This window comes from Pleuronectes platessa, chromosome 3, assembly GCF_947347685.1.
Source record: "Pleuronectes platessa chromosome 3, fPlePla1.1, whole genome shotgun sequence".
Lineage (NCBI taxonomy): Eukaryota > Metazoa > Chordata > Actinopteri > Pleuronectiformes > Pleuronectidae > Pleuronectes > Pleuronectes platessa.
In genome coordinates, this window is record NC_070628.1 from 21,360,174 (window position 1) to 21,387,499 (window position 27,326).

At 42.2% G+C, this 27,326-nt stretch overlaps 3 protein-coding genes across 9 annotated transcripts in view; 2 read left to right on the top strand and 1 right to left on the bottom strand.

Annotated features, from left to right (window-relative positions):
* Positions 1-6,260, bottom strand: part of tsc2 (TSC complex subunit 2) — a 26,422-nt gene extending 20,162 nt beyond the window's left edge. For 2 of the 7 annotated variants that reach the window (XM_053419346.1, XM_053419345.1), the window contains exons 1-7: positions 6,089-6,257; positions 4,065-4,206; positions 1,984-2,167; positions 1,775-1,861; positions 1,570-1,680; positions 1,323-1,470; positions 39-156 (exon numbers count right to left, since the gene is read on the bottom strand). In XM_053419346.1, coding sequence (XP_053275321.1) covers positions 39-156; positions 1,323-1,470; positions 1,570-1,680; positions 1,775-1,861; positions 1,984-2,118 — 599 coding nt within the window. In that variant the 5' untranslated portion in view covers positions 2,119-2,167; positions 4,065-4,206; positions 6,089-6,257. Of the gene's footprint in view, positions 1-38; positions 157-1,322; positions 1,471-1,569; positions 1,690-1,774; positions 1,862-1,983; positions 2,168-4,064; positions 4,207-6,088 lie in introns of all 7 variants that reach the window. The other 5 variants (XM_053419343.1, XM_053419340.1, XM_053419344.1 and 2 more) reach the window with 5 other exon arrangements.
* nthl1 (nth-like DNA glycosylase 1) lies at positions 4,219-9,573 on the top strand. The gene is made up of 6 exons (XM_053419347.1): positions 4,219-6,307; positions 7,440-7,708; positions 7,791-7,961; positions 8,114-8,273; positions 8,857-8,962; positions 9,108-9,573. The coding sequence occupies exons 1-6, from the start codon at positions 6,046-6,048 to the stop codon at positions 9,412-9,414; spliced, it is 1,275 nt and encodes a 424-aa protein (XP_053275322.1). The 5' UTR covers positions 4,219-6,045; the 3' UTR covers positions 9,415-9,573.
* Positions 9,574-13,629: 4,056 nt separating this feature from the next.
* LOC128437267 (Na(+)/H(+) exchange regulatory cofactor NHE-RF2) lies at positions 13,630-23,834 on the top strand. The gene is made up of 6 exons (XM_053419348.1): positions 13,630-14,459; positions 14,800-15,111; positions 20,033-20,224; positions 21,276-21,429; positions 21,516-21,736; positions 21,824-23,834. The coding sequence occupies exons 1-6, from the start codon at positions 14,253-14,255 to the stop codon at positions 21,989-21,991; spliced, it is 1,254 nt and encodes a 417-aa protein (XP_053275323.1). The 5' UTR covers positions 13,630-14,252; the 3' UTR covers positions 21,992-23,834.
* The last annotated feature ends 3,492 nt before the right edge of the window (positions 23,835-27,326 follow it).

Genomic DNA, 27,326 nt, shown 5'->3' on the forward strand with positions numbered 1-27,326 from the left:
TCAGAATCATGGCCTTGCTCTTTGTTTGTTGGACTTACTGGACCATGGTGGAGACATTTTGGTCCAGGTAGCAGCTGTTGAACTTCACCAGATTTACAAGAACGTGCAGAAAGTCTGAGGTGAGGCCAATGTCCATCCACAGGAGGACAAACCGAGCTGGGACAGAAAATAACATACCAGCAGATAAAGCGTTTGAAAGAACATTTGTGTTTTCACAATTTATAAATACAAACATTACAACCAATGTGGCTCATATCAGCCTGAATATATATTACCAGGATTTGTCAGCTACAACTGAGGATTCAAAACTTCATAAAAAAACATTATATCTGAGCCCTGATTGTAGATGATACTAACAATAATTTCCTAAAGATTTGCCCTTTTATATCTACAGTTGAAGCAGGTCCTCTTGGACATAGTCCAACATGCTGCACAACCATATTTCTGCAGTAGCCTGAAATGTACAAACAAAGCACTGGCTCTAAAGTTGATTGTTTTTGCCGGACCTCCAGGCCACTGTAGATTATTCTACGCATTTGGAATGAGAGGGGGAGATGGGGTGAATTCAGGTGGGGGTAATACGCAACTTCACAGTAAATTGTGAGGCACATTGAACTGCACTAACCTTCATGAATACAATCTGCTATACAGATAAAGATTGATTGATTTATTGATTAATCCTGGACACTGAAACTTTAAGGAAAATACTTAGATTAACTTGACAACATTAGCTGATGTCAGTACAAAGACCATCTGCAAAAAGGGAACAGTGCTCACAAGTTGAAACATGAGACATGGCAAAGACACAAAGTGTTTGCAAATCGGTGTTTGCTCTGCATTTGACAGTGAAATCTAGATTTTAAATGCAGAATCCAAATGACAACTACAATGACACTCAGGATGACTCTTGCTTCTCCCAAAGAAAATCAAACTGCACCAAATTTCACACACTCATAGACATCAGTTCCCTACATACCCCCGCTTAATCAAGAACCTTGGCTTTTTCCCTGGGAAAACCGTGAAAACACCCTCTCTCGCAATGTTTAAGAAAGTGATAAAAAATTCCTGCATCCACACCAAAATGTAATGTGTTCTTCCCTGGCCCAAACAACATCCTTCCAACCAAGTTTTGTGGAAATCCGTCCAGTTGTTATTGTGTAATCTTGCTAACAAACAAACACACAAACCAACCAACAGAAAAATGGACATGTGAAAACATAACGCCCTTGGCAGAGGGAAAAATGCAGTTATTAATTAATTTTAAAAAAGGAATACGTTTGTGAACCAGACAATAATAAGGTGTAAGGTCCAAACTGCTTTACCTATATCCTCCTCCAGGTATGTGATGTCTTTTCCATTTTCTGTTAAGGCCTTGAAAACTTCCAGCCTGTCAGAGAGCTCTTCGTTGCAGGGCTGGTAATCTCTGATCACCCTGAAAAAGTAGGCTCTCAGAGGGCCAAGTCGCTCGCCCTTCAAATAAACAGTGAATTAGAATGCCATTAAGAAAAGACAAGAATTGTCTTTGAATGCTGCTTGTGTATATGTCCACACTGAGAATATATAGTGTACCTGTCCCTGTATAATGGCCCTCAGCAGCTGCAGGACAGCGTGTCTGGCCTCAGGTGGCTGCTCTGGAGTGAGCATGTCCTCCACAGCTTTCCAGAGTGCCTCCACTGCATGCTGAAAGCCCTCGTGTGTAGATGTGAACAGTTTAAATAACACAGAAGATTTCATGCATTGCTGTATCACAATGTGACACCCAGAGGAGACTCACCTCCTCAAATTTCTTAGTTTTTGCCAGTTCGCAGACATGGTTCATCATGCGAATGCGATTGCTCAGGCCGCAGTCGGGCTGGAGCTCCTGGAAGACACAGAGGTGGAGTGAGGCCCCGAAAAGAACATGATGGGTAAAGAAATCAACAGCATGATGAGATTAAGTGTGTGTGTGTGTGTGTGAGAATGTGCACGGTCTCTTCTGCACACCTTGATGATGTCTTCGGTAATAATGAATTCCGATGGTTTGCTATCACTCTGTTTGTTAGGTGGGCGCGTTGACCCCAGACCAAACATCCCCTTCACCTTGTCCTTCAGACTCTCCTTGCTTGCTTGTTTATTCATGGCCCGTCCTGGAGCGGCAACACACTACGTAGGCTGGGACTGCGGCTGCCTAATGAAAGAGTAACACACTCGTTTAGAAACATGTCAACAACCATCACAGTATAGTATACATTACAAAAACCTAAAAAAGCCTGAACATCACATGACGAACATGGTCATGGTCACACCACTGATAGTGTTGCTACAAACTAAAAGTTCTTCCCTGTGATGTCTATATAAAGCCGCTGTGAGTTGTATTCACAACATTGAGTTATATGATTGTGCTATAACTGTTATAGAACAACATTACGTACATTTATTCTATGAGCAAACGATTTCAAGTTACCACCAGTGTGGGACAAGTTTGTCCCATTGTGCGGTTTTAGAAGATAGATACAAGATATATTTATTTATCCCAAACACATGCACAGACACACTCATGCAGTTGAAGGAAATTTGTCCTCTGCTTTTAACCCATCTGGTGCAGGACACACAGTGTCACAGTGGGCAGCCATGTACGGCGCCCGGGAAGCAGATGTTGGGGGAGTAAGGTGCCTTGCTCAGGGGCACGAGACAGTGGGGTAGGGAGAATCCTCTTAGAAATTGGGACAGAGCCAAGTGTTGTCCATCCAGCTTTGTCTTTTTGTTGTTACTCCGTCCAGGTATTTTTTTTGTTGTTACTCCGTGGAGTCGAACCAGAGACCTTCCAATCTGATGTCTTCCCAATGTTCTGGCCATAGTCCAAGTTTTTCTGCCACTAGTTCACCACCTCTGCCTCTGACATTTCTCGGTGAGACAACAGGATTTTCACTTGGAAAGTTAGCTGAGGTGATTTATTCTCAACATTGGGCTATTCATGATTGTACTATAAGTCCTTTACACAATGTTTTTAGGCTAAATGTCAGCTGTAATCCACATGCGAACGCAGCCCTGGAGGAGAATAACAGCCGACATTTAGCCTAAAACAAGTGTAAATGACAACGCTTTAAGTCATTTGAATGTCGGGGCTTACAGACATTTGGACGACACCACAGGAGCAGCATGGAGGCATCTCATGGTGGGTTTTTTGTTGTTTTCTTATATTTGAAGAATTGGTCACCATTTTCCTTCAATTGTATTGGATTTGGCTGCAACACTGTTTACCCCTGAAACTCCAAAAGTGTTTTGAGGACTCAAACTCTTCACCCGCCCCTCAATCGCCATAGAGCTGAGTAGATAATGAGTGAATTTTTATTTTGGGATGAACTAACCTTTTAATGAACTTAACTAGAGTGATGGTAAACTACAGCCAAAGAAATGAACAGGGGGGGAAACACAGAAACCTCAGGTTCACTAGTGAGGGATCGCTCTCCCTGGACGGACAGAATAATACCACATTAATGGAGAGGTGTATTCATGTTTCTGGTATTTATGCAAAAGAACACTTTTCTGACATGCTCACATGATTTTATGGGATTTAGTTAAAGAGAGCAGTGCATTCCCAGTGACCAGTTTCCAGCAGCAGTGAAGTTTGTCCCAGGTTGTAAATGTGTAAACCAGGGGGAGGAGGGGGAGGAGAAGGGGAGGCAGGTTTAAAGAATGTACTGTCATGTGGATTTGACAGAGAATCAGAGAGGGAGGGAGGGAGGTGAGCAGCACAAACAACCACTGTTCTGTTTCAGTTCTTATTCAACAACAACAACAACAACAACAACAACAACCAGCAGCAGCAGCAGTGCAGAGTCTCGTCCTCCGCCGACCACAGCTCATCATATGTGGGGACAGCGCACAGCTCGGACCGCAGGGTGCACCATGACGCTGCTGAACCGTTAACGACGTGTCTACAGTCCCAGTACATTGCTCCTGTCAGGGACGAGCCTTCCCCTGTGGTGTCCAAGGTCTGCTAGCTTGAAACGCACACATGCACGGCGTCTCCTCCTCCTCCTCCTCCTCCTCCTCCTCCTCTTCTTCCTCACCCTGCTCCTCACCTCTGAGTCTCTCTCGGTTTCATCCAGTCGCAGCTCCTTCCTCCTGCAGCTGAGCCGGGTCCTCCTGCCTCGGTGTGTGTGTGTGTGTGTGTGTGTGCCCGCAGCCCGGAGCTTGTTCTGGTCCGAGCTCGGTCCTCCGCTCCTGCACCGGATGACACATGAAAGCCGTGACAGGAGCACTTCCTACAAAAACACGCCAGCCGCGCTCGCTCATGGGAAATGTAGTCGTGAAACGAGCTAAAGCCGTAAAACTACGCTAAAGCTCGTACTTTAGTGTGTTTTTTCTGTGTTGTAACCAATCAAGAGGAAGGAATCTGCGCGTGTATCTTCCCAAAGGCCCCGTAAACACATTTTAACAGTCCATTAAAAGTTATGTCCGTGTTTACTGACACAACAACGTCAGCCACAGTCGGCTAGCAGCTAGCTTAACGAGCTATCAACGATGAAGTCGGTTTCTTATTGGGAGTGAGAAATGGTACTTTCGCTAAACTGCCTGTGAAAGGAGCTTTTGGAAAACAGCTGTAGTTACACTGTCAAGTTTCATGCAGAAAATGAAACGCTTTGATTGTTAAATGAGAAAGTGCAATAACGTTTATTTGTTAGTTTTTGTACTTTAAAAGAACCTCTTTAGCAGGACTGTGTCAGAGGATTTTTTAGACCCCCTCGGAAGGGGGGCCCTACATCGAACCAAACCGATAAACCCCCCTAGAAACATATTTAACCAAACCACATTATTCCAATTGTTAAAACAACGCTGCTATTACCAAAATTATAAACAAAGTTTATACTGAGCACACACCTGAGGTAGTCAGGTTTAAGATCAAACCCCATCATCAGACACATCATACAGACGTAACATTGAGTCTTTGAACAAATCTCTACCATTCCACAGCTTCAGGCAGAAGGCTACTACGGATGGGGCTTTCTTGGGTTGTTTCTGACTGTGGTGTCATTGCAGTCTCCTGTAAAAACATTCAAGAGGGGCCTCAAAAATGTTGTTGCTATTCACTAATGTTTTCAGCTTTTCTCGGGCCCCTATAACGCCCCTGCTCCTGGTAATTGTATCCTCGTTCCTGCCTTTGGTCTGACTCCTAGTATCAATCTTTATAAAAAAATAATAATAATAAACGTGTAAAGTTGAGAATGTTCTAAGTCTTGTTTACTGGCAACACTCAACACATTACCACCTGGAGAAAATAGACATTTATCTTGTGCTGTATTTCTTTTACTGTATTTCAACTGTTTATTATTTGCGACCTATACGGAAAGTTTGTACAAAACACACTATACAGTTCATTCTAACATATTCATAACATAATCCTTTCATAGCTACGATATTGAAGAAACTTCATCTAGGAAGCTTTTTCGCTCTTAGTCCTTTATAAGTTGTATTATAGTCAATTTTGTTGTCATCTACACATAAATAGAGAAGAAAACATACTTCTATCATACTACATTCTCAGATGTGACCTAGTTCTCGTTTTATTATTGAAATGGGTGGTTATGCTTACATTTCTGTAACACGTGTATTTATTCATTTCTTTACGACCGTGTTTTTATTTGTTTTATTGAATTTTTTGTGTTTTAACTTGTGTGCTTTTTTATTTGTGAAACATTTTTGTTTTGAGTGTTTATACATTATTATTATTATGATGATTATCATTATTATTATAAGAAGAAGAATGATATGACTATTGGTCATATGTTGTTGCTAAACTCTAGTTTATACTATCAACTCTACTATAAAACTTGAATAAAAAGTGAAATTATCCCAATACATATTCTGAGAGTTATAAATCAGTTTTTATACATCTATAAAATATGGTTATAGCATATAAAATGATATACACATGGGGGCAGGGACATTTTTGATAATTGAGCTCAAAATATTTTTACCCTAAAAGAAATGATCTATTTGTTTACACAACGTTTCTGCTTTTCCTCGTGACCCGACAGCGAATGCGAAACTGGCTTCAGCTTCATGGCTGTGTTCTGCCGCAGCACGAGGGTCTGCGATGTGTTACCGTGTTTCAGGATGACTTCTCCTTACTTCTCCCAGAGCAGATCCGGGGTCCCCCGGGGTGGAGTTCACACTGGTGGCCGCAGACCCGCCGACTCTCTGGGCTCCAGGCTCGGCCGGAGACGGAGGAACGTGGATCCAGTCTCCTCCGTGGAGGTGAAGGTGGAGGTGGAGGAGGCGAGGATCTCTGAGCCAAGACCCTCCTCGGCCCCCTTATCAGCGGGTAATGTTGCGCACAGACACTGGCGAAAACATATATTTAGAAATGAATGAACCTGCCACTGGTTTCTAATACACTCTTCTGCAGAGACTGGGAAATAGTGTGGATTTGTTTACGGTTCACTGGGACACTGTTGCATCTTAAACTGGAAACACTACAACAAATACACCAGTAGATGGAGGAAGCTGCCACTCAGGCTGCTGCAGATTCTAATTCACCCACTATTATCATCTGTCAGCGGACAAGCACAGGTCACAGTACACCCAGTGTGGCCTAAGGTATATGGACAGGTGGCCCCGTGGGTAAGATTTAGGTGAAAGGGATCTATTGACGCAAATTGGATATCAAATAATTCGAGTGATGTTTTCACTGGTGTGTTTTTGAATTGTACAAAACGTTGTTTTCTTGACCCTATATGGGCCTTTGATATTTAAATACTTTATATTTACATCAGGAGCAGGTATTTTGCAGTAGCCCAGGCTGGCTAAACTAAACACCTTTTGAGTTTTTATGACAACTGACGGTTTTCACAGGTTCTCTGTCATGTCTGAAGGGGAGGGGAGAGGGAGGGGGTGTGACAGGTATTCATGACATAACATGCAACTTCACCACTAAAGTCCACTAAATCCTACGCACTGAACATTTAAAAACAGTGCACCATTCAAATGTAGAAACGGAAAACAAACTCTATAAACACAAGTAAATCAAATATGTTTTCCTATACTAGATCTACAGAGACCGAAATGAAAGTAAAATCCACTGCACAACACAGGGTTTATATTTCAGTTTGCCCATTTCATTATTTAGTTTTTCCCCTTAAATTCCCAAAACTGCACCTAAGTTCCCTAAATGTGCCAGATTTTTTTTTCATCAAGATCCATGAGTAATTCCTAGGGGAAATGGTGAAAATGCCGAAAAATGCCTGATTTCACAATGTTGAAGAAAGTGGGAGAGAAATTCTGGATCTGCACCAAATTTTAAAGGGTGAAAATGAAAAATGTGTCCAGTTCTTTTTGTGTAATCTTACTAACAAACCAATATACGAGCCAACAATCAAACATAACCATAGTTTACATTACATCACATATCATTTACCTGACGCTTTTATCCTGTGCTTTCATCTGTGCTCTTTCAGTCGGGTGCCATAAACTCCTCCAACAGGCCAGTGTGCAACCGAAAACAGAAACGGACGCTCTCCTGCTGTCTTCGCAAGGCCGCAGGAGGAAACAAATTAAGGTGGAATATGACGAGGATCAGGGTGTTTCACTGGTGAAGACAGAACAGTGGGAACCTCCAGACTGGAAGAAACAGTTAGGTTTCATTCGCGAGATGAGGAGCGGTCGAGACGCGCCTGTAGACCACATGGGAGCAGAGAAATGCTACGACACAGACGCCCCTGCACATGTAGGTGTGGTTTATACGTTTTTAATGTCTGCCCAAGTCAGTAGTTCACTTAATCCCTCTGTTATTGTCCGTGTCGGCACAGGTGAGAAGGTTCCAGGTGCTGGTGTCACTCATGTTGTCCAGTCAGACCAAGGACCAGGTGACGGCAGCGGCCATGCAGAGGCTCCGGGCACACGGCTGCACAGTAGAGAATATACTCAGCACTGATGATGAGACGCTGGGGAAACTCATCTACCCTGTCGGCTTCTGGAGGGTAAGACTCCTCACCTCTGCGTCCTTACACGGTTCACATCAGTAACTTTTAATTAAATCAGTCTGTGGCCACACTTCCACCTTCATTACCTCCTTGTCTGTTCCTGCACCTGAGTGAGTTCTCTCCTGTCCTCCACGCCCACTCCTCTATAGACTAAAGTGAAGTACGTGAAGCTGACCTCAGCCATGCTGCAGGAAGAGTTTGGAGGGGACATCCCAAACAGTGTGGAGGGGCTGGTCCGCCTGCCGGGAGTTGGACCTAAGATGGCTCACCTGGCTATGGACATCGCCTGGGACCAGGTGTCTGGAATAGGTAGAGACCCGCTGCTAAAACCACAGGCACATACAAATCATATGGAATTAAATACATACATTATGTCTAACAGGGAAGCATGACTCAAACTTTATTTATCGTTTTTATAAGAAGATGCTTCCTGTTGTTTATGGAGCTCTGAATATACAGAGACTTTTTAGACAGTTAAAAAGGAAAAAAAGAGCCTGATTGAATTTAAAGGGAATGTTGGACCCTGACAAAAATATCCACTCTTCTTAGAGTCATTTTAGTTCTTTATATGATCATCTATAAACATATATAATGTTATATGATACATTTCATGTTGTTGCAATACATTTATGAACTGTATGAACTTTATGAATTGTTAGATGGCACTGAGGCAAATGGTGTTGTTTGGTTGTGTGTCTTAAAGAAGTCTGAGGTTGTGATAGTTACAGCTCAGAAAAACACGATAAAATGGAAAAAGAAAAGCTTCTGTATAATTAAAATCATGTGACGAGAGTTTACATCAAATTTACACCTTTTTTTTATAATTATACACATTATACATAAATGTGTGTTTGCCTGCTGAAATTGAGGGTGTCTTTTTTTATTTATTTAGGCGTGGACACACATGTGCATCGTATCTCTAACAGGCTGTTCTGGCTCAGGAAGCCGTCCAAGAACCCAGAGGGGACACGCAAGGCCCTGGAGGAGTGGTTGCCCAGGTAACAGCATGGCTGGTTCACTGCTGACCAAAAAACTTGATTAGAAATGACCGAGAAATAATAAATTATAAGACTTATTATAATAAATAACCCAATTGATGCAGGTTTAAAGTGGCTGATTTGTTCCTCTCACGCTGTTTTGCAGGGAGCTGTGGAGTGAGATGAACTGGCTGCTGGTGGGTTTTGGACAGCAGGTCTGTCTTCCCATCAACCCCCTCTGCTCCTTGTGTCTGAACCAGCACAGCTGTCCCTCGGCCCACAAGAACTCTCCCACCAAGAGGCCTAAAGCTGGATCGCCACACTCTCCGAGCCCGAAGACTTCCGTCAAAACTAAAACTGAACCTGAATTGCAATGTGCTCTTAAAGATGAGAGGACAAAGAAGGAGTCCCTGTCTTCACCTGTTTCCCCGACCACACAGAGGAGGCGGCTTAAAACCAAACTGAGCCACTGATTCATCGCATAAGTTTTAGTTTCTGTGACCAAACACTGAAAACAGCAATATAAGCTCAAAATCATGATTACAGTTTATTTACCGTTCACATTAAATTAAATATTTTTGTACTGTTAGTGATTTGTTTTTTTACCAAATAAAAAAAGGAATGTTAGAAAACTAGCTTTGTTAAGGTCATTCATTTCAGGTTTACCATTGATTGAAAAAGAGAGAGAAATCTGTGGCAGTTTGAGAAAGAAAATTCATTCCAGATCTCAAAATAGTTTCTTTAGAATTTCACAAAAATGATGAAAAGCACTTATTTAAGAAAGTGAAAGTTAAGCGGTTCTTGTTCGGCCTATATCTCTTCCTTTCACCGTCTTTCAGTAAAATCGGTTTAGTATTTGCGAAATCCTGCTAGTGCTATGAAAATATCCCTCTAAGCAGAGGTACTAATCCAATGTCTATTAGTGTTGTATGCACATACATTCTCATTACGTAATTTGCCTATGAATACTTGACCTGGAATGTACTACACATCACTATAGAAATTAAACCACATGAACAGGATTCACAACATGCGGAAATATTAAGTCGTCTCAATCATTTCTTTCTCAATAAAGCTCGTAGCTAAAAAAGTGTGTGGCAGATCACATTTTACCCTGAATTGTGAAACTTTAATTGTTTAAACTGACCCAACACTGTAAAAATTGTATTTGTGGTTCAACCACAGAATCGATTTACAACTACCTCATACTGGCCTCTTTTCAAAAGTACACAACAAGTGGTGGCAGGTTGATACTCAGCAGCACAGCCTGAATTGTTTATTCTCTCTATTTCAAGCCTGTATGGAAACAACAGTCAGGTGCCTATGAGAAGACCAAAACAGGTTTTGCTTGCTGTAATTATCTTTCCTGCTCATGGGAGTAATTAAAACACATTCATCTAAAGAGTTATTGACAACATGTTCCAGACTTTATCTCAACTCGATTGTCCAACAATAAAATTGACTATTTCATATTGATAATAGTATCGTTTAAGGCAACACAAACTCTGAACTCGACCTTTAAACCGTCAATATTTATTCTGTTATGTAATAGGAATGAAATTGAATTTTCTTGGAACCCTTGTCCCATGAGTACATTATAAAAGAAACTTGCAGAGATAGGATTGTGTGGTATAAAACGTCCAGTAATCACAGTAACAGGCATGTTATAGCAGGAAGAGGGCCAGTGTAATCTCTAGCAGTAAGGAGTGCATCCTATTAGGTGTTGGGGCTACTTGGATCACTGCCACCCGGGGCCGGCCCTGGCAATGTTGGCGCGCTAGGCGAGATTTCAAATTGGCGCCCCCCCAACATACACACGCAAACTGTCATGCATCCCCAAGAACTTTTGGACTGTATACAGATGCACACACAGGCAGACAAAATTGTATACTATAAAAAACAATAAAAATATATAATAAAAAATATCAAAAGAGTCTGAAATCAGCTGTAATGATAGCATATCATGTCATGTCGACACAAATAAACATTAATGATATCCACAATCGGGGTGATTCTTGCCACTATATTGGTCTTTCTTCTCCTCCTCTACTTTGCGGTGCTTTCTGAATTTGGCACCTGATAATTTAATCTTTTTTTGATTCATCTTTGACTCTAACCGCTGTCTAACACCGCAGCGTGTGCATCAGGGACACACCTGAGGCAGAAGCGCAAATTCTGTGCAAGCCGCCGCCTGACTGTTCACACAGGGAGCCATCCAGGAGGATGTTGTAGATGCTGGCTTACCTGTCCACGGAGCTACGGGTGGTGACATCAGCAAATGTCCCTACAATGCTGCCAAAATGAGTAGCTTTTGATACCTCTCTTTGTATGCATCTTGCTTCTAATAGGAACTGTTGTGAAGTGAAATGAAAATCCCTTCTTTTTTTTCTGTTCATGCTGAAATAAAGTGGCTTCACTTGGTCTGACGTTTTCATCTTTATAAAACACCTCATTAGCTTCACACTACAAACCCTGGTGTGGGGGGGGGGGGGGGTGTTTTGAGAGAAGATTCCAGATTCATTCACTAGACTGTCACTAGGTAGAGCTCAACAGAGCCGTATAGATTCATCTCTGATCCATGCAGCTTCCTTCTACCAAGTTGTGTGGTTATTGGTCCAGTAGTTTATTACATAAACCTGTTGACTGACAAATCAGAGATGAAAACATAACCTCCTCAGCGGAGGTAATAAAACCTCCACACATTTTTATCAAGGAAATGTCACCAACATTATAATTAGAAACACAACAGAAAATTCAAAGTAGAATGAAATGTTTCGAGAATATCTAAATAGTTAACGTATAATTTTCTGTTGGTCAACTTATCAATTAATTTATTAAAAGCTAATTTCCCCCTGCTACTTAGTCTATAGGGTTTTTATACTGTGTGTTATTTACATTGTATATATTGGTTTATTTTTGTTGTGCACTGATTGCTGGTTGTACATCAAATTGCCCTTAAAGGATATTAAACATTTTCTTTTATGGACAACTTCAGCAGAATCAGCAGAAGAACCCAGCAGCCAGCAGGGGGCAGCCTCCGGACATCACAGGGAAACAAGCAGCAGCAGTCTGTGATTCTTGTCAGGCGTTCTAAAAGTAACTTTTAAGTAAGGCTGTCAAATAAATGTAATAAAGTAGAAAATATTTTCTCTGAAGTGTGTATCAAAATCAGCATAGAATGACACGGACACACACTCACGATAATGTGTCCATCTTCCTAGTATGCTTAATTCCTTACGGGAATCTGCAGGCGGTGTGATTTTTGTGAAGATCGGTCAATGTGAAAATGTTCAAGGGGTCTCGGGGGCACCGTTGAGCCATTTTACCACGCCTCTAGAATACATACATTTTCACCACTTTCTACTTTTCTGCTAATTTTGGTAAGAATGTGAGCATGTTAAAGTCCTCAAAAAAACAATTAATTTGGAAGACACAAGACATAGTGTTGCATTCAGTTGTGCTTTTGAAAAGTGCCTGCAAATTGTTGGGTTATAAATGAATCAAAATAAAACAAACTAAAAAGACTGCGTGAAATGGGTTTGAAGATCGAATTGTGAAAGTTAAGTTACAAAACTGGTTTTACCGTAATGAGTCAAGGAGCGCGGTTCCATTTGAAAAGATTCTCTGAATACAGTCGCGATGGCGAATCTCTCTTTTGAAATGTTAGGGACACAACTGGTGCAACAGTTGTTTCGCCTTAATCAAAATCAGTTAGTTGATTGATAGGTATAATCCCCCCCACAGGAGATTATGTGCTTGTGTGTGTCCGCGGCGCTTACCGCTGCTTCCCGGCACTGCGCTGCGCTGCCGATGCGAACAGTAGTTGGGCGAGGAAAGGAGGCGGACCGCTTTTCGCTGCGCTTCTACCTCCGGTGCGTCCCGGGGTTAGACGATGATGGTGTGACGTTAATGTTGTTTTACATTGCATGTGTCACGTCATGATAAATCAGTCTCCTGCCGCCACCTCACTAAGACACTTGACCAGGGCCACCTGAGTGTTGTTAGCTCCACCTGTGTTTATCTCTACAGAGGGTCCAATTACCGGAACATGTCAGAAAGGCACACATTATCCCCTCTAACGGTTAATTCAATTATTAGACTCTTAATTACAGCAGAGTTGACTGAGCCCTTACATTTACATTTACAGTTAACGAACACGCATGGGAGTGTTGACTATGAAACAGCTGACAGCTTGAGTCAGGCAAAAATGTAATATTTCCCCTTTTGCATGCAGCTATGGCGCATTGCTCCAGGGCACATCAGCAGCACTGTTGAGGATTACTGTTTTAACAAGCGTACAACTCAGCTGTAACGCATCAAACAGTCATCTACACAAATATTTGTCCCGGGCTTGTGTCATCTCTCCTGAACTGGATACCAGTGATATCTTGTACTTTACTGGCCTGAATCACACGAGATGCTCCTGTTTCGTTTCTTTCCCTACACGCCCTTCCCTCCACACCACAAAGACCAGGACATTTTATATTTCATGAGAGATTAAATCTCCTTTTTACGCAACCGCTCCGTTTATCTGATCTCCATGTGAAGGCACAGGGACAGAGAGCGGATCAGGAAGATTTCCGCTCTCAGGTCACAGCCAGTCTGGATTCACCTCCACCACCTGTGTGTGTGTGGGGGGGGGGGGGGGGGGGGGGGGGGGGGGGGGTCTACTGGATCCTTAGCATTACACTGTCCTGACACCTTGGCTGCCTTATGTGCACTCATGTCATCCCCAAACAAACGAACCTTGTCTCCTTTGCGCTAACTCCTCGGACAGGTAATGGGCGGCTGCGCTGAGTCGTCAGGTGTGAGCTCAGAGAGGAAGGGGGGGGGGGGGTGATTGTAGTGGCATCTGCCGTCGACGCCTCCTCACTCACTCTCACCGGGTCGGACAGGACACCAGCCTGGTTGACGAGAAGAATTAAGTGTTACGTGCGAGGAAAAGCTTTCTAATCTCTGATCGCTTGGATTATTGCTCCAATGGACGGGATTTAGCCCCTGTCCGTGCTTTTTGGACACTATTTTACGCACAGCGCGCACCGCCTTTTCTGCGGTCGTATCCGCGCCCTTAGCATTCCTGCACAATGGATTAAGCACTCATTAGTTTTAACCTAGTTTTTGATTTTCTCTTTGAATCTTTTTTGGATTATTTATGGACTCGCATCATGCTAAATGAGGTGATCTTTTGGTCACTGCAGGGCGCAGCCGTACATTGGATTAAGAGGCAGAGACTTTCCACAGCTCCTGGACCAAGCGCCCGTCTGTTCCCCTGAGACACTCTGACTTGTTTCCCACCTTGCGACTCGCAGGGATGGAGAGTGAGCTGAGGCCCAGGCTCTGTTTCCTCACCAAAGGAGAGCGCGGATACGGCTTTCACCTGCACGGTGAGCGGAATAGAGGAGGACAGTTCATACGCAAAGTGGAGCCCGGCTCCTCGGCTGACCTGGCCGGGCTGAGACCAGGAGACCGGGTGGTGGAGGTGAACGGGGAGAATGTGGAGAAAGAAAATCACCATCAAGTGAGTGATAATATATAGAGATTGGGGGGAAAAAATCCCCTCAGGTGCAAAGTTGTGTTGGACATGAGCCAGGAGAGCCACATGAACTCTCTGAGCTGCAAACAATGAGTTGTGTACTTGTTAGACCACTTTTTCCTTTGCCTGAGGAGGAGGAGGAGAGCTACTAAAATGGGTCAATGTGCTCCTTGTGTCATGGGAATCACTGGGTGTCTTTGTCACCTCAGACGTATGTTATGCACAGGCCAGCTCAGGGTAAACAACATGTTATTACACCACAAATACATCACATTTTAATATTTCTCAATCCTCCTCTCGGCCACTTCTCTCTCCCTCACTGCAGGTGGTGAATCTTATCCGGGAGGTGGAGCACCGCACCAGGCTGCTGGTGGTGGACAGGGACACGGACAACTACCTCCTCAGCGAAGGCCTGGCCTGCACCGAGGACCTGGCCGTCGAGATGGGAACCCTCTCCCCTCTGCTCTCGCCCACAACCCCCCCTTCCTTTTCTCCCATCCCCAGAGAGTGTTCACCCATGTCACCCAACCAGACATACTCATTTCACCCTCCTGCTGCAGACTCACCCACTCATGTGATTACGCAAGGCAAGGTCAAGAGATCCTCAGTGACATCAAGTACAACAACTGACACAGAGGTAAGGAGGGAGATCAACACACAAGACTCTTATATATACTTGTATATTCAGACGACTCTCTTGGACGACCTGTTTTTATTAGAAGAAAAAGAAGGGAACAGGCCGAAGTTTAAACTTGAAATGATTTGTTGGGTTATTGTGTTTATATTGTGTGAGACACTGAGCGTACCACTCTTGTACCTAATGTCCGCCGAGCACCAGTGTGGAGCACTCAAGAGAGGGTCTTGTCGCTTCTCATAACAGCTATGACTGAAAAAAAAAAAACAGGGTAGAAACGGGCCTCTGGAGTTCCAACACAAACTCGGAGGGAGAAAGACGAAAAGAGGAGAAAAACAAAGAAAAGGGGCATAAGACACAAAAGAGGTTAAGAAAAGACAAGTCTTGACTGACTTGAAAGGATTCTGCATTATTCACAATATTGTGTCTGCATTCCTTTTTTTCACACACAAAAATATTGTAATCACTTGTCCTCCAGTCAAAGTGAAGCGGTAGAGTCTAGTAAAAGAAGATTCTGTGGATAATAAATTGAATTAGAGGAGGTTTAAATCAAACATCTCGGAAAATCTGAATCCACTTTATTACAAGCCACTGATGTCTCTCATAGTTGTGAATATTTAAACTACAAAGATGTCTCATTTCACACAATGAGATTCCACACCATCTGTTGGGTTGTTCCCACCTGACTGTAGACAAAACTCTGCCCGACTGACAATGGGTGTTGTTTACGGAGGCCGGATCTTCACTTTGGGAAAGACAGTGTGAGACTGTGTGCCCAAGTCAGAGGTGTCAACCACAGACTTCCCTCAGAATTGATTTTGTCCCTTCACGGCCTCATTGTTTTGTATACAGCACTATAAAGAGACAGATGAAAACAGTCTGAGAGGTGTAAATCTCAGACGTCTGTCGCCCTTAAACTCTTATTTTGACAGGCTGCTCGGCTGAGGCAGTGAACCCAGGGACTGTTTGGATTTGATCGCTCACTGCTTGACCTGAGCTTAAAGGTTTTGGAGGTTCTGAATGTCTGCTGGGAGGAAAGATAGCAGACGCAGGAGGGATCCGATGTCCAATAACTGCTTTACACATGTTTTGTAATGTATTTGTGTAGTTTATTTTGGGCTTGCGGCACCTAATCTCGAGTGCGGGACATCTGCACACCTCTGACTCTGAGAATAGGTGGGGTGATTCTATTCTTTGCTCTCAAAACTGTGCACAACCAACTCATTCAAATGTATTGACCTGCCGGTGCGCATGATGCAGCAAAATTTCCACAAGTGCCCCCGTCAGACATCACTATGACATGCGGCTGCATAAATAACCGGGGACCTGGCTGTCAGAGATTGAGCCCAGTGTTTGGGCTTCAAACAAAGTGGGACCAGGATCCCAGGGAACCAGCAACTCCCGTCAAACAGCCATCTGTTTGGCCGAAGGCACGGTAAATACAGGCTGGCCGTCACAACTGTCTCGCACTCTCTCTCTCTCTCTCTCTCTCTCTCTCTCTCTTTTCGGTAAAAGGTTCAGATATAACAACAGCATGTGCAATGACAGCCGCACCTGTACAACACAGTGCAATCTATTACATCACAAGTGAGGATCCACTTATCAGCACAAAAGTTGATCTATACAGTAGATGTTTTTTAGTTTTGTTTTTTTATCGCAAGGCTTCGGACATTGTTCCCTTTGAGCTACGTGGAAATAAACCTTTACTGGGGGCAGAGTTTTTTTTAATAATTTCTTCAAAGTGTGTTTTAAGGCATAAATTGTCTCTTTGCCATTAATACATATCCGATAAAAAAAGGCAGACAAGAAGGATGACAAGGAACTCTTTTAGTCAATTCCCCTCCTGCATTTGAATTCAGAATTTATATTTTAGACCATGTAGGATTGTTTTGGAAGAACCTTAACCCTAAGAAACAATTAATATATAGGTCCTTCTTCCTCTTACCTAAAGAAAACATCTTTTGGTGAGGACCTTAAGGTTTCCCATATTAACATGCCTCTACACTACAAAGTTGTGGACATTTTGTTCACTTTCTATACCTATTGAAATATACTGACAATGGTGCAACTTTTCTATTTGAGAAAAAGTAAGTAAGTACATGCTTTTAAGTATACTTAGGTATTAAACGAGTGTAGCCTCTTCCCTAATGCAGCGTTCTACTACATCTTTAACTGGGCCTACTTCATGCAAGAATGATGCAGATTCTATCATATTGATAAAGAAAGCTGCAGATGATGCAAATGAAAACACTGTCATGTTGATTAATGGACGAGTCTCGGCCCTGCCTGCTCTGTTTGGATCACTGGACCAATTCTCCTCTCAGTATTGATTACTTAGAAAGTGCAGATATTTGCTGGTATACGTTGTGGAGTGAAAGTGAAAAGTACCTGAAAATATGTAAACAATCTACGTAAGCAAAGTACAGATACATGACAAATGTACTTAAGTAAATGTACTTCTTTATACGCCACCACACCGATCATATCTTCTAAAATGTCAACACTTTATAGACCTTAACAATGGGTGTAAAGTGTGTGACTGATTATTTTTGGCCTCTAATTCAGCAGCTCTGATTAGAGAACCAAGCATATTAATCCCGGGCTTACCACGGACGCCTTGTGCTTCTCATGCAAACAGCACACACTCACATCACAATCTCTTTTCATCTCTCCACCTCTGTGACGTACATCTTGTCACTGACATTCATCTGCACTGTACATATAAATACAGACGCAATTTCAACGTCGCATGATATTATTATGACAGCAGACACCCATATACAGTAGTGTTACGTAACCCCAGTGTTGACTGCTGTCATGGCCACGCAACAGTCACACGCAGTTAACTTGAACTAATGGAACAGCCCCACTAACCTCCCTGTGAACATTTGATTTACTTAAAATGAGTACTGCCAAATTTGTGGTATTTAATTATGTTATTATCATAATTATTATTATGGGACTACAGCTGCAACTAAACTATGTTTTCGATTGACATATAGATTTCTAACTCAATTAATTGAATAATTGTCTTTTTTACAAATTAGTGAAAAGCAAACATTAAACATCTCATGTTGCAATTTTCCAGAGCCCAAGGGTTAATCTTCCAATTTATTATTTTGTCCAGCGAATAGTCCAAGCCCTGAAAATGAATTTATTTATAACATTATTAAACAAGATAAGCAGTGGAATGGAAACAGAACACTATACAGAATCTTTGCTTGTAAAAAGAATGATCAATACCACAACATAGAATTACTGTATCTGTAGAAAAAAAGACATCAAAGGGATCAGTTTATTTTCAGGTCAGCATGGCGTTCAGCCTGGGAGTCAATTTGGGCCGATGTGGTAAATATAGTAAACAGGGCAGCGACTAAGACTGATGTTTAAAAGCAGAAGGAGACATGGTGACCCCATCACCACAGCGACCTGACCTGGCACCATGGTGATCTGTTCCATTGCTACAGCTCAACACTCACAGTCAGGGACAAGCCATGATGAGCGTGTATTCATGTGCAAGTGTGTGTTTGTGTGTGTTTGTGTGTGCGTGCACTCTGAATCTTTCTTAATGAAGCAGAAAGTACAGAGACATCTATCAGAGAGCCCTCAGGTCAACTTAGCCATAAAGACACAGTCACTGCACCAAACTGCGCTGCCATCAGGACACGGACCAATGTGTTGTCCTGGCACGGCACGGCACAAACACACACACATAAACACACAACCAATGTACCTTGAAGTGGAACGGCAGGTTCAGTCAGGCAGGTGACTCACACTGTTTCAACTCCTGTCATTAGTCCTTAGACTCAGGATTGGTACTAATGTCTCTCGGGCAGATCCACTTAGCCCACTGGCTCATCCCAGCAGCCACTTTCTCCTGGTTCACAGCCACACCAGAACATTCTGTCACCACTTTATTCAAAATAAAACAAATGGACATAACTCTTCATAAATTCATATGAAAAAAAACGTAATAACAAGTTTTGTTCGTTGAAATTTGAGATGTTTGATTTCAATTCAAATTTATTTGTATAGTGCTAAATCATAATCTAACTTATTTCAAGGTACTTTACATAGAATCTTAAGACCTTTAAAATGGATGCAGAAAAATCAAGAGGGCAAAATATAAAAAATATGTGATACAATACAATACAATACAATACAGTATGATACCAAATCCATGTATCAATCCAACTTTATTTGAATACCACCTTTAATTTTTATTTCAGCAGTTAGTTCTGTTCAAGGTGCTTCAAATAAAAATGCTGACTATAACATATTGTGAAAAAGATTTTAAATTTTATAGCAATAATAAAAACAATAGAAAAACACAATAAATGCCTTTTTATAATAACAATAAAAGAGATGTATACAATAAATAGAAGAAACACAAATAAAATAAGATGTGTCATGATATGATATACGATCATATTGTTGTAAAAGCTTTAACCTGCACAATCCAACACCGAATCCTTGCAGTAGCTCGTATATTGTGTATTCGTTTTTACACTGTGTCACAAAGGCGTTACTTAAACTCGACCAATCTAAATTCAAGTCAATCTCCACCTATCAATGCACTGATAATTCAATAATGCTTAAATCACTGCGATGGACTGAGGCAAGCTTCAGGTCTTTATAGTGAGTATTTTATTACCACATTGAAATGAAGGGAGGCTGGAGACTGGTCAGACAAGAAGGAAAAAAAAATTTCAGTACAACAGCATAGTTTACGAAATGGTAAGTTATTTATTTTTGTTGTAAATTGGGCTAAACCATCCTAAAGCTCTGGTATGAATTAAAGTCAACTCTACTTCATTATGAGGTTCATATAGATATGATTTATTGAGGGGAATTTGTGTCTTATCATCTTCTCTCATTATTTGTTCTTGTAAAGACTTTGTTTTTGTCTTATTTCTCATTACAGCTTCAGTCGGAGCCCTCATCAGAGTTGAGAACTGAGCTCTTCCCCCGACTGTGTCACGTTGTGAAGGGGGAGAACGGCTACGGCTTCAACCTGCACAGCAATAAGAAGAAGCCCGGGCAGTTTGTCCGTTCTGTGGACCCTGGTTCACCTGCAGAGAGCGCAGACATCCGGCCCGGAGACAGACTAGTGGAGGTAGACAAACAGATCATTAAGAGTCTTGTTAAATAGGTTACAGGCATATGAAGAGTTTATTAGCCAACCAAGAACAGTGGCAGGTCAGGACAGCAGTTATCAGACATTGTCCAAATACAGTTGCGATCAATGGGTCAGGCCGATTTGCATTCACACACAAGCAATTCCTGCAAAACGTTCTATGTTCTATATTCACATGATCTCCATCAGCAGGATGTAACATGGACATTATCAAATCTACGTTGGGTAAAATTATTATTCCTCATCAAGATACAACCCTAAGGACACACACACACACACATTAGATATAAAAGTTTAGAGAATTGTCAGGAAAAACAACAGCACCCCTCCCCGTATTTAACCGACTTGAGATGTGATTAGATTAGAGCAGATTAACTCAAGATTAGAAAAGGGGGGAGAGAGAAGTCTTAATCTAAGAGGGAAAGGGAGAGAGGAGGATAAGCTTGAAACGAGGTGCAGAGGGGGAGATGGTGATTCTGTGTTTTATGACATTTTTACCTGCATGCACGTGTGTCATGGGGCGGGGGGGAAACAGTTAACATTGAGGAGGCAGGAAGAGATTTCATGCAAATCGGTTCCCTTCTACTCAAATCGGCTGATTGTTTAGAAAAGACAAACTGTGACTCCTGCCTGTCATGTGGTGTCATGGCTACTCCCTAAACCCAGCTATGTCTCCTATTCTCCTCCTATGTCTCTGGTTATGTTTAATCAGTAATATAATAATAGTAAACATGATCTGTGCAGTACTTCTCTTAGTAAAGTTACGAAGTGCTTAACAGAGAGGACTAGAAATCCCACTTGCCCGGTGCTGCTAGCAAACAACTAATATTGTAATATTCCCTACGGATGTTTCTGATATATCCTGATCAAGCGTTTGTACCAAATTTGTTTGAAATATATACGGACGGACAACCCAACAATATAATGCCTCTGACCACAGTCTGTCGGCAGGGTGGGGGCAGAGAAAAGTGAATCAGTTCATTCTCTCCTACATCTCGATCCTCTGACGCGTCCTTATTCTCTGTCTCAGGTGAATGGAGTGAACATCGAGGCTCTGAGGCACTCGGAGGTGGTGGCCCTCATCAGAGCAGGAGGGGAGGAAGTCCACCTCATCATGGTCGACCAGGAGACGGACAGGCTCTTCCACAGACTAGGGATCACACCCACCACCAGCAAAGTCAAAGGTCACTTTAGAACACACACACACCGACACTTACGTCTTGCTATACTCTCCTGTCATCCTGGGTAACGCTGTGTCTTCTTTTCTCAGGGGTCTATGTGGACGAGTCGGCCTCAGAAAGTGTCCCACCCACTCCGTCTCCCACCAATGAAATGCCAGGCACGGAAGCACCAATCATCAACGTCACGCTGACAGACTCCCCCATCACAACGGTGTCTCCGAAGTCCCGCGTCAACGGCAGCTTAGCATCCCAGTCTTCTAGAAGCTCCACAACCCAATCAGAGATCAGCAGCTCAGACATGAGCATCCAGGTGAGAGAGGAGGCGATGTAAGTGTAAGGAATGTGAAGCTGCGGAATGTGTTGTATTAACAAATGTGTGTGTTTGTGTGTGTTGTAGGTGCCTGATGAGGACGACAGGCGCGTTTCAGACCCTTTCATGGACAGTGGCCTGCGACTGAGCCCGACAGCTGCCGAGGCAAAGCAAAATGCCCTCGCCGGCCGCAACAAGAAGAGAGCGCCCCCTATGGACTGGAACAAGAGACAAGAGATCTTCAGCAACTTCTGAATGACATCACGCTTGCTACCGTAGGTGTGGGCGTAATCATAAGGACAGTACCTACATCTTGGAGACGCAAATGGAACAATGAACTGAAAAGATTCAAATCAAGTAGTCACCGTTACATAGACTGTGTAACGATTCAGGCCCGAAGGAGGTCGGTGGGTCACGTAGAGTGCGATGGCTGAACAGAAATGGGACGGTCTGGTCTACGGAGGATTTCTGTGATCTGCGTCACCAGCTCGTTCCGCCGAGCACCAGAGCTGCTGTTGGACATGACGAGAAGTTTTAATGCCTGTGGGGTTTTTTAATATGTGCAATGTTAGCTGTTCAGTTGAGTTGAGGCCTGATACATTTCTAATAATCTGATGTTTTGTTCTTGTTACTTGCTGAGGCCATTATCCCTTTGAAAAGCAGTTTGCACACTAAGCACAATGAATCCAGGGATAGGTCGGCCTGAGAAGGATTTGACGCAATTGGCCTTCAAATGCAGCCTCTGATGGAGGCAGCCCCTGAATTGGGACACAGCAGCAGTTACATTCATATAGTGCAACTAATTATTTCTGTTCTGTGTAAAAACACATTGTATTTATCTTCTCTAGATACTAAACAAGGACATTGATGATCAGGAGACCATCAACTGAAAGACTTGTAAATTGAACCGGTGCCTGCTCAGGACACAGTGTTTCGCTTTATTAAAACATATGTCAGAGGCATGAGGAGTAACATGTGAGTCTACAGCGTGTGTGTTCTCCTGTTTGTGTATCAATCATATTTTTTCGGCATGTGTCCGGTTTTGGGCCATGTTTACTGTAGATGACTCTTTTATTTTTGAAGTTTTGTCTTTTTCGGTTTGATATGAGTTTGTCACCCTGGCGTTGTTGTCTCTACATTAACTCCACATCTATCATTTCTTGTAGGTGTTTCAAATAATGTTTGAAATTACAGTGTCAGAATACCAATGTAAATGCCATGGAAATAATATTGGTCATGAATACTCAGTAAAAAAAAAACTGGGGGATTATTACAGAGAAAACATGAAGGCTGTTTATCTTTATTTTTGATAGATAATATTTTAATTACATATTTATTACATAAAAGTACGTATAAATGTATATTTGGTGTTCCCTCCGATGCTTTGCATTTCACAACTGTTAACCCAATTGACACTATCACTACCTGATAGACATCAAATACCAAAAGTCAAAGAAACTTGATACTTGATTCACATGCTTGAATTGTGGTGGGAAAGGGAGGGGCTTGTGATGTCTTGCAGAATTGTAACTCAACACGCCTTTAATTGAATAATGATGCCATCACAGGGCTTGTAAAAAAAAAACTTAGATAACATTAAAATAAATGTTGGAAGTAGGACACTTATTTAGTCAGGTGATCTGTGCATGTGCATGTGCCTGATCTGGTTCAACAGAACCACTGGCTAGCCTTATGAGAAGCTTTTCATGAATGATGTTGTGGGACCTGCCCTGTCAAAGAAAAGAACATAGTCTAAGAATCAGGTTATGTGTGCATAAGAGTGCAGTTAAGTCTACAGGGCCACCAGGTTCTATTGACGTGTGTTCATCATCAGTTGCCATACACCAACAGGAAGATGTCCTTCAAGGCTAGAGAGTTTTAATTAATTTTAGTCATTTTCTGATCTGATCAGTTCGATCTTAGATTTATATCAGAACATATAGTCCTTTTTCAAGTGCCGCTGAGGAAATGTCTCTATACCTTTCTCAGGCGGTCAAATCCATGGGGACATGAACATGACACTGAACAATCACACCTACAGAACAGGACAAACAAGTTAATATCAGTTTATACGGAAGCTATTAAACAGAGATGTACACTAGAGGTATCACCCCTGAGTCTGGTGTCATAAATCTTTTATGTCTCAAAACAATGGCAGCACTTTGTGGCACTGTTCAGATGCACATTTCATTTAGCCACAAACTGCTCTCATACACGTGATGGTGTTTGCTTTAGTTCTCGGAACACAGGAAATAATAAAGTCATAAACTAAATGTGAGGATGGAGCTGGTGACACAGACACGAGGAAGAGTGTACACAGGGATTTCCCTCAACCCCAGCTCCACCCAAAGCTTCAGGGTAAACAATACCATTCCAACAGATCTTGTTTCCCAAAGGTGATTGGAGGCCACATCCTCTGCTTGATTATGATAATGACAGTGGGCAGTGAAAGGGAAGCTTCTCTGAGGATGACGATACTGATATGGTTCAAATCCTTGTGTAGATGACGACGTGAGGACCCTGTGACTCCCCAACACCTGGGGAAACTTTTGAACTTGTGCCATTTGACATAATTGAAACATAAGTGACTTATTGATTGAAGATTTCCTTGATGCCCGCTGTCTAAAGAGAACTCAAATATTTGAGTGCTATTAACGCAGCACGACACTTCATAGAGGGATCGATGAAACTAGTGGGGAAGACTTTACTCTTTTGAAACAAGGTAGTGACCAAAGGACGATCAGCAATTATGGAGCATATTAACATTGTTTACGAGGCTTCAGAGTATCTGCAGACACAGATTCAGATGACCCAAGAGATCGTTCTTTCTAATAAACAGATTCTTAAAAGATTTATGAATCTGTTGCAGCCTCTGACACGACTGAAAAGGAGCCTATTTGGAAAGACGACCCAAATGTGCGTCAAATTAATATGAAAGTATATTATAACTGATTTTAGTACTCCTAATGTAGATTTGTACCCCATCAACTTTACTAATACTTAACTTTTACTTTAAAAAAAAGTTTCTGTCTTGGTGAAGGTTATTCACTCAGCATGGAAAACGAAAACTGCTTTATTTCCATACAATTATGCTGGGAACGCATGGTGCTTTTCTTGGTGATCTGTATGTTTGTGGTAAAATGGGGCGACGGTATTCTGCAGAGCGAGCATGTCGTTTAGAATCAGTTCTCTGTATCAGGAGCTTAGCACATTGAGTCAAAATAATGACTATCTTGCATCTAGAGACAGACTCTTCTGCTCAGACAGAGATAGACACCTGCAATGTGGAGTTTTCACTCTGTCAAAGCCTCTTTCTGTATCATGTCAATGAGCATCTTATATTTCACATGCAAGCACATTCTTGTACATCTATGTTTGTGGGAACATTCATCGGTATAATCCATTCCCTGGCCCCTTACCCTAATCTTAACCATCACAACTAAATGCTTGACCCTCCAGGGTCCTAACAACCAACACATGAAACATCTGTAAATGAGACAACATGCAAACCATATCCTAACTTTACTCTAACGTCAAACAGTTTGACCTAAATCACTTACCTCCTTTCTTTTCTTCCATATACTTACCGTCTGCCATGTCCCCGAACACGAACCTTAAACATTAGGAGACATATCAATCTGCGCCGGCAGGTTTTAGGCTAATTCGAACCCAAACCCCGGATGCAACCCTGTGAGGACACTTGGAAAATGAGGACCGGACAAAATGCCCCCCAAAGACAAATTACAATAAAGTACAGAAACACACAAACAGAGATCATTTCTCAGGCCAGAGTTCCAGTCTTGGTAAAAGCGGCACGCTATGGATTCATACATATTCCCAGTGATATTGTAAATGGTTTTAATTCATAAACTTTTTCTTTTGATGACCACTCTTGTGCTTCAAAGTAGTTTTTTGGCCATTCACCCATTCACACACACATTCATTCAGCGCATCCATGTGCAGCACTTTCTATATCACACATCTCTCACTGCTGGCACAGCCATCAGGAGTGTTTTGCCCAAGGACACTTTGGCACAGAATGGGGGAGTATGGGATTCAAACTCTTCTCCCTGAGCCACAGCCGGCCCCAATATCCATTCATTAAACATCTGTTCCACTTATCCTTAGAGGGATGGGAGTTGGGAGTAGACTTTAGAACAAGAAGTTCCAGGACAGGTCAATAGTCCATCTCAGGGTCGAGATATAGAGACAGAAAACCATCCATGCACTTTGGACTGTGGGTGAAGCCAGGGTACCTGTAAAAAAAATATGCAAGCACAGGGGAAAGATGCTAACTATACAGGTTCAAACCCAGAATCTTCTCACTGTGAGGCCTCCGTGCTAACCACTGCACCATAGTGCCAGCTCCCAACCACCTAACCCTGGAAATAAGAGACAAAGCTGGTAGTGGCAGCTCAGTTATGAAAGGAAACAGTTCAGATGTGGGTGGAGGTGATGGATCAGTTTCTTCTGAGCATATGTAGTTTTTACAGATTTGCAAATGTCAGTGTAGTTCGATGATCCTGTTTAGGGGGTTTCTTTCCACAAGTAGAGGCCAAACGTAACCAATCAGCATGAAAACTAACGTACACCATCAGACCGGCCTTCAGCATGCACTACGTGATTTAGTCCAATAATTCACACTCCTCTGGGAGTTTTAAGATTTTACACACAAATTGTAAATCATGTAATAGACTGAAAAAACATTTTATTTCCATTCCCACCTTCAAAAAAAAGGATCACAACTGGTAAAGGTAATAACCAGTAGTACCAGTACCACAAAAAAAAGGTATCAAAATCTTTCTGCTAAATAGCAACAATATCATGCTTTTTATTATATAAGCAGAATTTAGAAAAGAAAATATTGTTCCTCTCATTTCCTCCTTTGTTCCCATCTTTTTTGTAACAACTGAAACCCATTGTGTCCGTTAATTTGTCACTGCTACAGCATCATCCAAAGAAAACGTAAACTTATCTTTCAGATACAGAAACCGTTTATGGAACTAAAAACATCAGTTACCCGCATTAAAAAAAACACGAAACTTAACACGAAACCAAAGACATTTCGTCATACAAGCTTTGAACTAAGATTGTTGAAATAGGATTGGACCCGGGCTCAGATTGTCCTTGTATTTGAAGTGATTTGTGATTGGCTTGATTATCTCCGTGATCACAGTCTAGGTCCAATCAAAGTACAAGTTTCCAAATGTCTACATGCTGGAAAACAATGGCAAAGAATCAATGAAAACATCCAGATCCCTGTAGTTAAGTTTACTGACTAACCCTTATTCTATGATTAATCCTAAAAAGCTCTTTAGTGCCTTTACTCTACATCATCATGATGTACAAACTGAAAGTGAATATAGCAGCTTGTCTTTACCTATTGGCCATTGTTAAATTCCCCTGGCTATTGCTCTTTGGCAGTGTCCTAGCTTATATTTATGTATTATTCAGCTTTCCCCTTATTGTGTATTGAGGTGGTGTGTTGGTGTGTAAAGGGCGATCGTTATACTCCGACACATACATCAAACACACACCACTGCACACACACACACAGACACACACATTCAGTGAAATCACAGACACAAAG